General features: G+C 37.3%; 1 protein-coding gene across 1 annotated transcript in view; it reads left to right on the top strand.

Moving 5' to 3' along the window:
- ADCY2 (adenylate cyclase 2) overlaps window positions 1-16,630 on the top strand; it is a 199,363-nt gene that overhangs the window by 174,469 nt on the left and 8,264 nt on the right. The window contains exons 18-23 of the mRNA XM_056485305.1: window positions 1,300-1,484; window positions 2,963-3,047; window positions 8,433-8,591; window positions 12,855-13,001; window positions 14,088-14,195; window positions 16,216-16,330. Of these exons, the coding sequence (XP_056341280.1) occupies window positions 1,300-1,484; window positions 2,963-3,047; window positions 8,433-8,591; window positions 12,855-13,001; window positions 14,088-14,195; window positions 16,216-16,330 (799 nt within the window). The remainder of the gene's footprint in view (window positions 1-1,299; window positions 1,485-2,962; window positions 3,048-8,432; window positions 8,592-12,854; window positions 13,002-14,087; window positions 14,196-16,215; window positions 16,331-16,630) is intronic.

Genomic DNA, 16,630 nt, shown 5'->3' on the forward strand with positions numbered 1-16,630 from the left:
GAGACTGCTCCACTTGAAAATTTCTGGGTCTTTGTCAAACAGTGTCCAATTGGGGATTCAAGACTGTCTCTGCTTGTTTCTTTTTGGAAAACTGATTTCAACAGTAGAATGCCTTACTGACTCAAAAAAAGATGCTGCTATTTTTATGTAACACTGAATTTAGAGTGTGACCTCCTCTGAAATGCAGCTATCAGAGAAGTTTTATTTTTTGGTGATTCTGCACAATAGTTCTATCTATCTAGTTTTTTATTTCAACCAGATCTTTGAGCAAATTACAGTAGCAGCAAAGATTGAGATGGCAGATAAATTCTGTCTGATGGGTGCTGTGAAAATTATCCTTCTTACTGATCCTCCAAAATCAGTATACAGTGATTCAGGTTCTGTCAAAAGTGCTGCCATCAACAAGTCAACAGTAGTCTGAAAATAGCATGACTAGAAATAGAATGCTTTGTAGTTTCAGAAAAGAAACTTCCTTGCAAGGTGCAGGACTGTAATTTTCAGGAAGCATTTTTGGCAAAAGGCTTGCATACTAAAGACTAAGATAATGATTCTAGGGATGATTCGTGTTTTAGCATTAATTTTGATGCTGTAATCAATTTCCAGAAAGTATCAGGAGAAAACATTTTTCCAGAAATTTAACTTCAGCTACACATATTTTTGTTGATATATATGACATAGGAAATAAAAGCCTTTTTTTTTTTTAATGTATTCTTATATGGTTATTGCTCCACAGAATTTGAGAAAAGGATTTTTATATTAATATTATACATAGGCCCTGCTAATATTTTGTATTTTGCCTATCCTAGCTGTATTTCTAGAGTTTAGAAAACTGCATATCTATGAGATTCATAATTGTGTACTGCATCAGTTTATAACTGCAAATATAGACAATGGAATTACTGTTTTCAGGCCTTTAGACATTTTACCTTGACCCAAATGCTAGCAAGACATAGAAGGTAATCCTGAGACTCAATCATGAATTAAAATTTTACAGTGGAACAGGAGTAAATCTTATGTCAGTCTGCTGACAGCAGACTCCTACAATAGATTTCAACACCAGCAGTGGTATCCCACAAATGTAAATGAATAAATCAAAAGTGTCAAAGGGTGAAAATTAAGGAGCATAAATTTTTTTTATTGACTGTCTATAAACCATAGTGTCCCAGACTGTGATAGATTGCACACTTCAGTGGTCAGTCAATAATTTGTTTTTTAAAGTAGCCTGAGCATTTTATTATGCATGATTTCCTACTCACGAGCCAGATTCTAAATATTTTCCATTTGATTTCTCTTTGCCAGTATTTTATATACAGCTGCATATTAGGGCTCATTTCCTGTTCTGTTTTCCTGAGGATAAATTATGAGTTGAAAATGGTAATAATGTTGATTGCATTGGTGGGCTACAATGTTATCCTTCTGCACACTCATGGGCCCATGCTGGATGACTACAGCAAATTTATGTATGCAATGGCACCTCTTAGAAGGTAGGTGGCTAACTCCAGTCTTTCTGAAGTTAAATACTACCCATGGTGGTTCTTATGTCATGGAACATACATGCTTGGCTGTGTAATCTGAGTCACAGTGTAAAATCATTGTCATGCTGTAGTTAATATTTGATTTAATCACACCTCAGAGCATTAGAATAAAATAAGTCTGCACAAGGCATTTAAATCACATACTATAGGAAATAATGTATGGTTTAATTAGCGTTTTTGGCATAAAGGACATTACAAAGAAGTCATCATCAAGTTTTTTAAGGCCTCAGACTGCACATCACTGAGATTTTTAGGGCATATTTGCTACAAGCCGAAGGAAATCAGCTTCCCCAAAACTAGTACATAGTCTGAAATGTTTACAAAGGAAGTCTTAATGATTGAAAAAATTAGTAGACCAACAGTTTGGATATTTTTCATTTTATGTTGCTGTCCCTGTGTATTTGTACCTTATGTTTTTAGTGAGACTGCTGGTGATATTATGTAAGACCAAAATTATGAATCTAGTTCCTGTTATTGCTGTGTAAAATAATTTTTGAAGAGCTGTAATTTCTACCTCATTTTCAAAACAAAGAGGTGATTCTCTTCTGTGTAGGCCAAGTGTCGGGCAGATGCCATGCCAGAAAATTTGGATATTCAGAGTGCAGTTCTAATATAATTATTCCTGTGCTGTAACAATCCTGGAAAAGGATCTCAGTTGAAAAATAGGGGGGAAAAAAAAAAGTAGGTTTTCTTTGCACTTAAATCTAAAGATTAAATTAACAAACCTAAGATTTTGTTTCCATTTTATTAATGGAAAGAGTATGTGTGGGATGGTATGGAGAACCAGGGGACAGTAGACTGAGCTTGTGCTTCTGGCAGCTTTGATTTTGTCAGTCAAGCTCTGTGTCTGTTGGTATTTTCCTTCCTCATTCTCTCACCAAGTTTCTCATTTCAGTGGTATGAGTAGGAGACTTCTGGTGTGAACTGTTTCCCATTACCTTTAGTGACTTTTGCCAAAGCAGAGTTTTTAATAAACTCTATACAAGATCTAGTCTGTGCTTCCTCAGGTGAAAAGGCATCTTGGGAGTTAGGTGCTTTAGTTTCTGTTTCTTCATATTCATTGGAGATGGTCGAGCTCTCCACAATGAAAATAGTGTTATTGCATTAAAAATCTATTTTTAGTCTACTTGTATAGAATAAGCCACAATTGCTCTCCATTTGCAAGTAAAAAAGGATATTATTTTTCCTAAATTCTCATCTTATTGTTGAAATTCAAAATGTAGGCACATTTGCAGAGAATGTAGTAGAGGTAATTAAAGCTAGATAACATAAATAATGGTATTTCATCAAGTAATATATGATATTTAAATTTTCTCAGTTTACATACTAGAAAGTAGTATATATAAATTGTGGTCTTACTTTTGTGCTTGAAATAATATTGGTTTAACTTATGAGCAGCCTGCTCTACTTATGTGTTTATTTTATAGGCCAGGAATACTGAAGGACCTGAAGACAATGGGCTCAATTTCCTTGTTCATATTCTTCATCACATTACTGGTTTTGGGTAGACAGGTAAGACTCACATTTCTCTGCACCTGCACCAGAGGACACAATGCCAGCTGCCACATGCAAAGGAACACCTTTGTCCTGTTCTGTCCCCTTGCAAAGGACAGTCAGGAGCACCTATAGAGCTATTTCTTTCTTGCCTCCCAATAAAAACTCACCAGTAGCCATCAGTGGCATGATGCTGACAGTGCACTGTGACTGTTGTTTGTCATCCTGACCCATACTGGCTCGTAGCTTCCTGGTTTGCTCCCATCTGTCTGCATCCATCTGCTGTCTCCCTGCTTGCTTAATTGCAAGCTATTTTCTTCACAGTTATTACAATTTGGTGCAGACACAGAAACAATATAGCATGCACACAGAAGTCTACCACATGCTGAGGCCAGGGTTGCTCTAAAACTGTGACCCAACAGGAAACTACTCTTTATTATCCCGTTGTGCTTTTCCAGAACAAATGTGATCTCCATGGTCTTACCCTGTACTAAGCTGAGAGAAGATGCAAGGGTAGTTCTTTCTCTAAATCCTCAGGCCTGTACAGGATTCATTGCTAAAATGCAATTCCACATTGTGCCAGACCAGTGCAGTGCACAAGACAGGGCTCTGAAATGGAAGAGGCAATCCATGTGAGATCTCATGAACAGCCTGAGCCTTCACAGACTGCAGTCTTGGGAAGGGCTTCATTCCACACTGTCCTTAAATCTTTCATTTACATTACAATTCCTCAAAAGGTAATGACTGTCATTTAACTTGCCATGTAGTCCCTGCAGGTTACTACACAAAAAAAATTATTGTCTGGCAGTTTCTGCAGTATTTATTGTAGTGGAACATCCTTCTTGATTTAGAAATAAAACTCTTCATCTGCCTTCTCACCAGCAGCACATTAGAGTTTGTTCATTTGATGACAGAGTGGGTCTAGAGCACAGCTACTTTCCTCAGAAAGAGGGATGAGTTCTTCATCACATCAGTGGAGAGTCTTTAGTCCCTGTCAACCCAAGTTTCAGTGGGTTCAGTCACATCAAAAATAAAGTTTGTTTTGCACACAACTAGAGGTGTTCTCTGTCATACCAACTAAGAAATGATCGTGTAATGGAAAAAGTCTTCATTTTCAGAGCTGTAGGTCCAAGATCCTTGTCATGATAGCACTTATTTGTAACTTTTCAGTCTTTTTTTTTTCAGCCTTTGATTTTTCTAACTTATTCTCCCGTAAAGAAGGAGAAAAATATTTTGCATTTTCAAACGCTCTCAAGCAAAGTCTAAATATTACTGGAAAATGTTATGAACTTATTTTAATACATACCTGGCATAAGACCTGCCATTTTAAGTTACTGTTGGTGATATCGATTGATAGCAAATGCTTGGAAAAAGAATAGGAGAGGAAATCAACCTGCATAGGGTGACCTTTCCAGGGACATACACTTCCCACCTTCTGCCACTTGGTATTTCTGTAGCTGTGGTTAATAGCTATTGGCTGTCCTCCTTTCTGATTCACTGTCTGATGCCTTTTTAACCCATTTTATCTTCCTGGTGTTCCCTACACCGATAATGAATTTCACAGTTTGATAAAAATTCATGTGACAGTGTCTGTCTTTGTGTTTCTAAACTTCCTCTTTTCTACTTTCATTGAGTGGTACCTGCAGGGTGCTGTTGAGTCTTGGTAGTGTCAATAAAGTCAAATTCTTCCTTACCCTTCTTTCACAGAGGGTAAAACACAAGTAATTTCTCTGTTAGTTATTGCAATTTTTGCAGCTAATCCATATTTTTCTTCTTTTGATATCTGATTATTTTAAAACTGCTAAAGACAATAGCTACTGATTAAAGGGATGGTCTTTCCACTTCTCTTCAGCTACCATTGGTGCTTCTCTATCCCCAGGACGAGTAAACAAAAAGTTCATCCAACAAAAAGTGGATGCTTTCCTGCAAGCCCAGCTCTGTGAACATGCTCATCACCAGTCATAGAGATGCTTCTCCTGAATCAAAAGCAGAGGCAGGGGATAAGTGCCTCTGGTTCAGTGGGGATGAGGAAAGGGAGAGTTAGTATATAATTTCATGGTTTATGAAATGGCTTACTTAATTCTTCTAGCTGCACAGATAGCATCACTGCTGGAAGAAGCAGACCTTCCCTCAGCTGCTTATTCTTATCCTTTTGTCTCCTCATTTGTACTGGCACAGATCACTGTGAAGATGTATAGTGGATCAAAATAGGGAAATGGTCAGGATTAAAAATTAACCCTGCAGAAATGGTTGGTTTTGAGCCAGATCTATTTTCAAGATTTACGGCATGGACACAGAAATGCTTATGAACAGAAAAAAGCGAGGTGGAGAAAGCAAAACTTTTTTTTTTTTTTCTGGCCCTGCCAGCATAGGCGACAACCATTTCCTGGCACTGAGATGAAGTGACTCATGCACCCTGCAAACAGGTCCCAAGAGTCACTTGATAATGGGAATGGTGACTCTTCCACCCTTCCCAGGAGAATCCGGACTGGCTGTGTAAGGAGTGTGCTCACATCTAAACACTGTTGAGCACTAAATCTCTCTTATGATCTGCTTTGAATCCAGTATTGACATAGCCTGTGAATTCCTTTCTCAACAGTTCCTAAAATATTATGTGTCCCCTTACTCTGTAGGCTGGCTAGATACTTTTTTCCATGATTGATTATGTTGTAGTTATCCACACTGAATTTCATTGGTGGTTTTACTGCTGAGGCGCTTGTGGCAGCTTCCCTGAGCTGTAAAAACTGTTTCTTTGTTGTCTCTTCTGCTTTTTAGTGAGCTTTTATTTTGTGAGGGAACTCTTCTCTTTTTGAACAAAGTAGTCTCTTCAAGAGCTTCTTCTGAGAGAATTCAATGAAAACTTATTTCAAATTTCACTGCTAGTCACATTACTTCTTTGTAGTAGATGGAAGCACTTTTACAGAAAGCATGTCAACTCTTCCAATTGTATCAGCTTTAGCCAGTATGTCTAAACAGCTCTATTCCTTAGCATTCACTGTTTTTCACAAAGTACCTTGCTCTATTGTGCCTCCTTCTTTTCCAAAGACTTGCCTTATATCCGTACCACTTGTCAGTTCTCTAACACTCTGTTTTGCCTGATCAGGATATCCACCAAAAGTTTCTCAAAGTAAGTTAATAAGCAGTGCTTTTCTCTTTTTGAAATATACTGACTTTTCTAATTTCAAAGCAAATTGTAGAATACATTCTGATTTTTCTTTCCTGATCGCTGAGTTCTCTTTGCCCTTTTTTGGAGCAACCTAAATTTAATTCAGTAAATAGCAAGATAGTAAATAAATCATCTGTTTGATACTAATTTTTAAAGAAGAAACATATTTTTGAAAACGTTACTTAGCTACCACCTTTTCTTTTCAATACAAAGTTGGTACAATGTATGGATATCTAATTTCAGCAGGCATCCATGTTACTTTTGTCAATTTATGCCAAGAATTTTGACATCCCAAGGTTTTATTGGATTTTTTTCTGCATGAATACAGTTGGTGGCATTTGAATTTACTATCTGTGTGCATTTATATTTATACTAATCTAAGTTCTTGGATGTATAAATATCTAACAAATATATAAAAAAAGACACTCTAAAAAAGTGACTGCATATATTTTGCATCATGTGGACAGTTCTGAAAAAATCCCTTTTCATGACCTCAAGCTTTATAGGACTGATAATTGCCATTTAATACAGGCACAATGACAGGGTAACAATACAATCCTGTTTCTGAATTCCTGCAGAAATCTCTTCTCAGGTACTCTGTACAAGTATTTAAGTCTCTGCCCACTCTTATTCTGCTTATAGTTTGCAAATATCCTTTAGTAACATATGTTTATTTAAAATATTCAGCTTGTTTGTTTATTTGACATTCAAAGACCAGATTTCTGGGATGCAGCATGATCCATTCTAAGATGTCGAGACCCCTTTTACTTTCAGAAGAATGTCACCTTTGAGTCAGAATAGCCAGAATATTTCTTTTGCAGTGCATTTGAGGTCTGCATTCTGTCCTTAGTAGTACAGGTATCAGCACAAAGAGAGTATATTAACAATAATTTTATAGATGTTCTCTCTCAGTTTTATAATTAAATATTTAAATAGTACCTGGCCCTTATCAACCAATTCAGAGGAAACCTGAGTATATTTCTCTCTGTGCATTTAAGTGGAGGAATTTTCCTCTTACTGTTTTTTCATCCTGCAAGTATTTGTCAGATACAGTTTTTGCTTCATCAGTTTTTTTCTTTCATTGCCTTTTAAAAGCTTGCCAAATCATTTTACTACCATCTAATTTCAACTATCTACTCTTATCTTTGGCTGTGATCTCAGTAAACTACCTATGAATCATTTTGAGCTGTGACAGCCACTGTCCAGTCAGAAGGACTACTCATTTTTTATGTCATTGCTTACTGACTGCTAATAACAGTAGCTAGCACTTTTAAGTTTTCCTATAATAAGATTGCTATCATAATCATATTCTCCTGGTTAATAACATAGTCTTCACTGAGATTGCCTGATAGCATTAAACCATTAAGACTATGTTGAAATAGCTCTTGATTTTTATCAGGTTAAATGAGACAGGCCAGAGGAGTCTTTACTGTGGAAATAATGCCATAGGATTTATGACAATACATTCACAATATTGAAAGGAAGTGCAGTGAGCTCCACAAAAGTGCAGTTTTATTAATTTTTCACTACCTTTCTAGTGAAATTTGATTTCAAAACATACTGATACTCCAAGGATGTTACATATTTTCATATAGTTCCAGGTATTGTTGCTTAATAGTAGAAAGATACTATAAAAACTCTGGGACAAAAAGAGTGGAGTGTACAAGCAGCCAACCAACCAAAAAAAAAAAAATGCAACAAAGCCAAAACTCAATTGAGTTGGCCCAACCAACTGGTTTTTGATAGTCTGATCATGATTTTATATACTGCATGTATATTATATCATTAGGCTGTTTTCTTTTTGCCAAGCTCATTGCATGGTGTAAATTCAAGTTAGTCAAAGTTAGGGTCTTCCTGAAATGCCCATTATTTCAGGTGAAAGTCTGCACTTACAAAATAATATTAAATTGCAAAACTATACATTTTTTCCATTACAGTGTTTGATTTATGGAATGAATTTCTACTCAAGTCTGAGAGTAGATAAATAAATCTTCCATTGTTTAAGGCACCTTGCAACTTTTCTTATTTTCTCCTGTGCCTTTTTGTTGGGTGTGATAAAATGTGTGTTACAAAGTGTATGCTTGGGGTGTGACTTCTGTGGGACCTGGAATTATATTTGAGTAGCCAAGAAATAGCTTTGCAGGGGGTGTGTACTGTGCTTATTTTGTCTCTTAAACCTGTACTCCAGCAGGACAAGATGCCTATTGTTTCTTTACTTCTGTGTCCTCTTGTAACAGAATGAATATTACTGTAGGTTAGACTTCCTGTGGAAGAACAAGTTCAAAAAAGAGCGGGAGGAGATTGAAACCATGGAGAATCTAAACCGGGTGCTTCTGGAGAATGTGCTTCCAGCCCACGTAGCTGAACACTTCCTGGCAAGAAACCTGAAGAATGAGGTCAGCTGTCTCTGTATATCCTCCACTCTGTAAGAAAGCAGTGCACTCTTGAAATATCACTTAATGCTGTTTTGAACAGTAGGTCCTTACAGTGAAAATGTAAATTGACAGTCACTTTAATTTCCCCTTTCCTTCCTGTAAGATTTGCTTTACAGCACTGAATGCACCATAATACCCTGAAATAAAAAGGTGAAATTTTCCTAAGTGGCAAGGCACTTTGCCTATTGAAGGATGGTAAAAATAGGTGAGGAGGAGGAAGAACAGAGTGGTTGAATCAACGTGGGTTTAATTTTAAATCATACGCTTTCGGATACTTTTTCTTCCATGATCAGAGTGGAGTTGCAACCTGGTTCTGAATTTTCTTCTTTTCTCTGGAGAGCTTGTTTATTGGAGTGAAAATCAGCCTTTTCCCTGAAACAGGGGCTATGTTAATTCTGGAAAGATGTTAACACTGAATTACCTGTTTACTCACTGCTTAATGGACCTAATCCAAGCACCAGAAAAGTCACCCAAAAGATCCATCTTTACTTTGCTGGAAATTGGATCTGCTCCTAATGTTCCTTTACAGTAATAATAAAGCAAAAAATAATTTAAAAAAAAAATATATATAAATCCATTTAGAGAGAGTAACAGCTATAAAGATCTTAAATGTAAGAGATTGAATTACTTATGCATGCCAAATAATTGTTTCAAAACTGACAAAAGAGGGCAGAGGGCAGATTCAGGGATTCATTTTTCATCTCCTGAGCCGAAAAAGACAACGTCTTCCCTTTCACTGCAGTTTGCATTAAGCAGTCCAAATCAGGACTGCATTTCAATACTTTAGTATTCCCTGCAAATATTCATTTGGTAGCTAACGTCTAACAAAAATTGCTGTGGGTTTCCTTTGAATGCAGTGAAGATTTTGGCTGAAAACCAAGTTGACTCAGCTCCAGTTCTCAGTTAAGGCATTAAACACAGCAAACCATCAGGAGATTGCTTTCTTGATTATGTGCTACTCCACCTCAGCTCCCCAGCAGAGCAATACCATCTGCTTACCTTTGTATTGGCTACTGGATTTGTCTTGTCACCCCTCAAGACTGGTTGGAATGAGTTTATTTCATTTAATGAAGCACAGAAATTATAATATACTGAGCTCCTCGATTCATCATGTCAGGTGAAGTAAAAATGATTTGATGTGATTTTAATGACACCCATTAAAAAAAAACAAAAAAAACCCCAACAAACTCAAATTGTTCCTTGTCTTGTTCCTTTCAACAGTTTTCAAAGGAAGGCTCTTTCAAATCTCTGAAAGTATTCAGGAATATAAGTATCTGTTAAGTCTTTAGATTTGTTTCAATGTTTTTGTTAGCAAGGTTGTGTATGTAGATACACCTAAAGATGTTATATGTTCTCTGTGTGGATACCTATGGCAACAGATAAAACATTGAAATTTATCCACATTTTCCTTAGCTGCAAACATTCAAGTTAGTGTAGTTTTACATATGTTTTTTTCTGTTTGAAACAGATTCTGAGATTAAGAAAGTGGATGAATATTCTGTTTCAAAATACTACTTCCCTTAGTATTTTATGCATGCAGCTATGTGGAGAAAAGGGAAAACAAAGTGTGCTGCTAAAAAGCAGGCAGAAGAAATGAAAAGGGAAAAAGTGAGTGGATGAATGCTAACTGGGAGCAGTGGGACTGTAGTTTCAAATGACCAGCAAAGGTGTTTTTATAACAGGATATACATTGACTAATGCTGGTACATCAAAATCAAAGTTCCTTCAGAGAAAATAATAAAGGTTTCCTTGCTTTACCAGAACCTCTGGAGCTGGATTTCTGCTTATAGTCTGCATGCTGATACAAGACAGATTATTTTTCCAGTTGAAATACAGGGTCAAATCAAAAATGAAGCAGGAAACAGGGCCAGGATTAAATATATCTGCACCTGGCTTTTGCAGTTTTCTGCTTTATGCTTTTATCCTTTAGATTCCCTATTTGTAAAAAGTACTTGGGAGCTTTTGTGTTGCAAGCTAACTGGCAAGCCCATCACTGAGCAAGAGGAATTTGCTTTATTAGCTACAGGATGGAGCTAGCACCTTAGAGCAAAAATTCTGCCCCAGAGAAGCTGACCACCATACCCTTCCAAGGGATAGAATTGGACTGGTTTGCTTTCTCTATTCTGGGAAGATCTTCAGGCACTGGAGATGAGGGGACAGTAAAAGGAACATACTTACAGAATTTCAGATGTTATTAAAGAGGAAAAAAACAAGACTGAATGCAAAGGACAGGATGATTTTATTTTTGTTAAAATAAGAAAAGCTGTTCCTTCCTAGAATAGTATTGCATTTAATTTTCTGACTACACATTTTGGAGAGTATAGTTCCAAGAGAAGAACTCTCAGGAAAATTAAGGCACTCGATTGTAACATCCATTACTATTATCATCAAAATAAACTAGATGGGGATGGCTCCTTAAAATTCTCAGAAATTTATTGTGATAGTCACAATTACTACTCATCTGGTTATAAATACTACTGCTTGTAGTTGTTTCCATGATGGTGCTATGTTATTCAGCATTAGTGGAGATGGATATTGCCCCAGTGTTAGACAGGAAGAAGGACAATGGGTTGCTATGATTGAAATGAAGTTACAGGGAAGGTGACCTGAGGAAATAGAAGTAAAGCTGAGTTAACCACAGAATGTAGTCTCTGTACCTGGTTAAGGAACTACTCCCATCGGGCCATCCAGGAGTCACTGTGGCAGTCACATCTACACCGCCTGAGCTGGGACCAAATGCCCTTCACAGTGGGCAGCTCCAGTGAGCCAACAGGTGCCCCACACAGCACACACTCACAGTCAGATTTCCTTACTGGCTGGCCCTTGGGTTTCCCACAGCAGAGTCTCCAGTCAGAAATCTGGATTTAATCATGGTGCTACAAGAAAATAACAACTTGAGCTGGGAATTGCAACAATATTCTGTCCCTACAGCACACGGCTGTGGTGGAGCTTCAGCAATGCTATGGGTATAAAATCCTTAGAAAATACAGGATGCACAAAAATGGAATAATAAATAATTTATCTCCTCCAGCTGCTCGTGTCCCTCCCTGTCCATCATTATTTTCATGTTTGCTCAGAAACTTCTCTCACACCTGTGATGGGATGAAGCAATCAGCAGTTTTCCCATAGTTCTCTTATTTTTAGTTATACATCAGCAGTAAAGATCCACTATGTCTGTGCACATCTGTGTACAGGCACACCATGTTCTTCCAGAAGGACACACTGACTGTCAAATTGCAAACCCCAAGCTTTGCTAAGTAAAAAGAGAAATAACATCTTATGCTTCTTGAACTCAAAGAATAAATCCTTTCCATGTGAGTATTGAAATCCCTTTTTACTCAAAGAACTGCTTGAAGGTAGTTTTACATTAAAGTAGATAACAGCCTCTTTTATTGCTTTGTCTACCTTTGTGTATAGATACTATTTCTTTTTTAAGTGTTAGTTTAATAAACTTTTTTTCTGTCTTTTTTGCGGGATGTGAATCTGAAAGAAGAGATAGTCTAATGTTCAAGGGCAATGGAGAGGAAACTGAAAGGGGTAGTGGGAGGTGGTCCATTTTAGCACCAGAATCTTTCTAAGGAGTAGAGATGCCCTCATTTCAGTAGTCACAGAAGGCAGTGCAGACTCTTCCATAAGTAAGTTTCAGTTCAGGTGACTTCTTACTTTTTGCCCCAGCTCTTTGTCTTGCAAAAGAAATGACAATTATTTTGTCCTCTTAAGCATACTGTCATTTTAGGTTAGGAACTATCAATCCAGGCCATATTGCATTATGCATTTGTAGTACATTGAGTTTGTGATTTTGGTTCAGTTCTTTAGTTAGTACAATAACAAACAGCTAATAATAAATTAGATATTGTTTCACAAAATACATTTTCAGCCATGCAAGCCAGATTAAATTCTCTTCATAAGAAGTGTCAGAGATGAGCCCTATCTAAAATATTAGTGAGCATTTTTTTTCACTGAGTTAATTGATCAGGAAGAAAAAAAATCACTCCAATATTTTCAGCTTTAAATGCCAAGTCTCTTTTATGAATAGGTTTTTGCATTGTTTAAAATTATGAAATGCAACTAAATGCAAATAACATCCAGCCTCCATTCTAAGGCATTCCAACTACAGCAGCACCTCTCTTTTTGGCTCCTGGACACTGCATGTTAATAAGGAAGCTTATTTACAGCTGGGTGTGATCAATCTTTTTTTGCTTTATTCTGTTTTCTTTTGAACAGGATCTGTATCACCAATCCTATGACTGTGTCTGTGTCATGTTTGCCTCTGTTCCGGATTTCAAGGAATTTTACACAGAATCTGATGTAAATAAGGAAGGGTTGGAATGTCTCAGGCTGCTAAATGAGATCATTGCAGACTTCGATGATGTATGTACCTACAACAGTGACTGGCATGGTTTCAATCTTACTAACTTATATGCAGCAGTCAGAAAACATACTTGAAGGGGAGAGTGGAAGAGCTTCCAGAAAATACTTACAGGGATTATTAAAGGAGAGGGGATTTATGTGGGATAAATCATCTGACATCATAGTCAATCACTTTTGATTTGCTGTAATGAGAATCCTGTGTGTATTTTTTTTTGCCCTTTAGCTGCAGCTCTTCAGGCAGTTACACTACATGCAATGTATTAATATTACCCACAGTTTCTAAATACAAATGTTTAAAGTCAGGTATAACTTTGTGTTATACCTGATCTGCAGTGATCATTTGATACACAAGCAAATCAAAGGATTGTGAAAGTTTTAATGTTCCATTCTCTGAAGTCAGAAGCAAGTAGAGAGTATGACTACAGAGGGATTGGGAAAGGACATCCATAATAGCCTCACTGAGAACAGTATTTCTCTATAAGGAAGTTATTAGTGATGAAGATACTAGTAAAAGGTATTAAAATCGTGTCATGACTCAGAGAGCACAGTCTGGATTTGTGGATCTGCAGCTATAAAGGGTATTTTAGCAACAAACCCATTTGGAGAGCACTGGGTGTCCAATGTTCAAAACAAACTGGGATATTTGAACTAAAATCCTTGGATTTTAGTCCCACGGACATGGACTATTCCACTGGCATAGAGTAGATGCTTACTTCTAGAAAGCTGCCTAAAACTTAACCGTTGGCTGGCATGATCCAGTGATGGATCATTGGTGATCCAGTTCCAATATCACATGAGTGCAAAGTCCAGTGACTTTTAAAAGCTTGTATGTAAAATAAAATGGAATTTATTCTCACTACTATAAATTTCACCCCTTTTATAGTAAAAAGATATTGTAGAAGACAAATTCTCTTCGTTGGAGTTCTTTAACCATTGTTTTATCCACCCTTAAGTCCTTCATCCAATATATATTCATGAAGCCATTTGAGGTCCATACAGAAACTGTTCTAAGACTTGATGTTCTGATTGGTGTTTGAGTAACAGGGCTGCTGATCTGAATAATGAATGACTGTCCTTGTTTTACAGTTATTATCAAAGCCAAAATTCAGTGGAGTTGAAAAAATAAAAACCATTGGAAGCACTTACATGGCAGCTACAGGACTGAGTGCTACACCCAACCAAGAACAGTGTCAGGTACAGGAAAATGTTTCTGCTTGATAAAAAGCATATTCAAATGAAGGCTAAAATTTTTTTTTCATTAAGCTGCAGGTTATGTATAATAATATGGCCTAGTTTTTTCTTATTAGCATAGATTGTATTGTACTGGACAGGTATGTACTTTAGTAGTCTGTGAATTTTTCTTCATGTTGCAGTTTGAAAATGCAACCTCTGTATTTGCTAAAACAGGCCTTCTACTCTAAATACAGTACAGCATTTTATTCCTATGTGCTGTATCAGGACTGGATTTACAGAGCACACCACAGTTTGCAAGAATTAATGTGAGCTGGGAGGGATGATTTGCCTTACTAACAATACACTTATAGAACCTTGAGACTCAGTATTGGGAATATGTTCCTTTGCTTCTAGTTTACTTAATATGGTAGGATTAGGAACTACAGTCAGTGGAAATCCAGTTCAGAGAAGCAATTCATAACTTATTTAAAAACCTTGCTTTTGCCATGATCTTTAGAGTACTACAGGTTAGTGACAGAGAGACAGCAATTAAGAATCAACAGTCTGCTAAGGATTAATGTGCTCTTGCCAAATTCATGTTCATTCTAAACACAAGCAATTACCACATGAACTGTATACCCTAAGGATCCTGAGGACAAAGAATTATTTTAAATTAGCTCTGACATTTAATACAGGGAGGTGAAGGGGATGAAGAAAATGCAGAACTGCAGCCTAAAGATGTGAGGACATAGAGAGCTCTCAATCACAACTAAAACTAGTGTATGCAGAGGAAAAAAATTATCATTTGAGTTATTTCCACAATCAGGAGATCCACAGTTTTGCATTCCATTGGTGATTTAGTTCACATTCTCAAAAGAAATTTACCAGGACTCAACAGCCTTCATTCCAGATTCCCAAAGATGCACAGATCCTGCAGTACCTAGTGTGGCAGTGACTGACTGCTAGACATACTGCTGGGAACCACCCCCAGCTTAAAACAAGCATCCAAGGAAGACTAAGTGCCTGAGGAAGGGGTCTGAATATATCAGCTGAACAGGAAACCATCTGTTTTAGCTAGGAGTGAACTCCAAAGGAAACAGGCTTCATTTATCTAAACAGCTGCTGCGGCAAGCACCACTACTGTCCCACCCCAGGCTGATGCACGCACTCCATGAATCATCTCTGAAGTTGTCATCTGTCCATCTCTTCTGTCCTTTCATCTCAAGAAATAGGGAAGATTCAGTAATTTCTCATAGAGATTGATGAGTCCATGTCTTATGAAATCATTCACTTGTCAGGACCCTATCTTGGGCTGTGGGACACCAAAATAAATTTTCTCCTCAGCCTGAAAGAACTCAAAAACAGCTCTTAAAATCAGGTTACTTTGTTATGTATGAGGAGAGATTAAGTCTATAGCCTTGGTAAGTGGTATAAGCTCTGTAAATAAAAGGGCAGAGTGGGGTTGCCCTCTTCCTCTTCTGTTTTAGTCATTTTCAGGTCTGTTAAATGTTCTCAGAGGTACTTGCTTATCTGCAAGATGAGATAGTGGAAGAATTCTTAAAATTGTGAATTTCACTGGATCTTAAGCATTTTATAAGGGTGCTGAACTGTGCAGCAGTGAGAGGGAAGAATCTCTGTGAGGCTGTCCACAAACATTATTTATTATGAAAGGGAATACAATAGAAGCAGACACTTAAGAGGAAATGAATTAACAAATTCTAGGTGCACATAGATATTGAGTGCCTGCGGGATTAGATAGCAGCTAATCAGTCACTTGACAATTAAAATTTTAGATTAGGCATGGTTTGGATCTACCACTGCCTGGTTGCACACAAGTGAATCCTGTGTCTTGGGCATTGTTTGATCTAACTGATGCTGGACAGGGTACCACCTTCTACATTACTTCTCTGCATCTGCCTGCTGACCCTAGGACATCCCTAAGGGCTTAAGTGTCTTCAAATGTTCAGCATATTTTGTATTTTCACATCATCCAAGGCTCACAAGAATGATTTTACACTGCTTGTTTGTCTTTTGAATTCAGGAACCTGAACGACAGTATATGCACATAGGAACCATGGTGGAGTTTGCATTTGCCTTGGTGGCAAAACTGGATGTCATAAACAAGCATTCATTCAATGACTTCAAGTTACGAGTAGGTGAGTATCACAGGATTCTTAGGAGAATATCATGGAGGGGGAGAATTCAGTGCAAAGTACCAGCTGATTGAAATAGTACTAGAACTGACCAAAAGGGCCATGATAGGAAATAGCACCATCTTTACCCTGCTTAAAAGCAGCCTACATGCTATTGCCCATCAACCCCTAGAGCATTTCAAGGCTAGACTTGGAAAAGGGCACTATTCCTATTTAAAGAATAGTTTAAAAAAATGGGTTCACGTGGCTTTGAATGGTTTTATGGTAACTGTAAAAACTGCCACAAAGGTTATAAGCCATACA

The sequence above is a fragment of the Oenanthe melanoleuca genome, chromosome 2 (assembly GCF_029582105.1).
Source record: "Oenanthe melanoleuca isolate GR-GAL-2019-014 chromosome 2, OMel1.0, whole genome shotgun sequence".
Taxonomy (NCBI): domain Eukaryota; kingdom Metazoa; phylum Chordata; class Aves; order Passeriformes; family Muscicapidae; genus Oenanthe; species Oenanthe melanoleuca.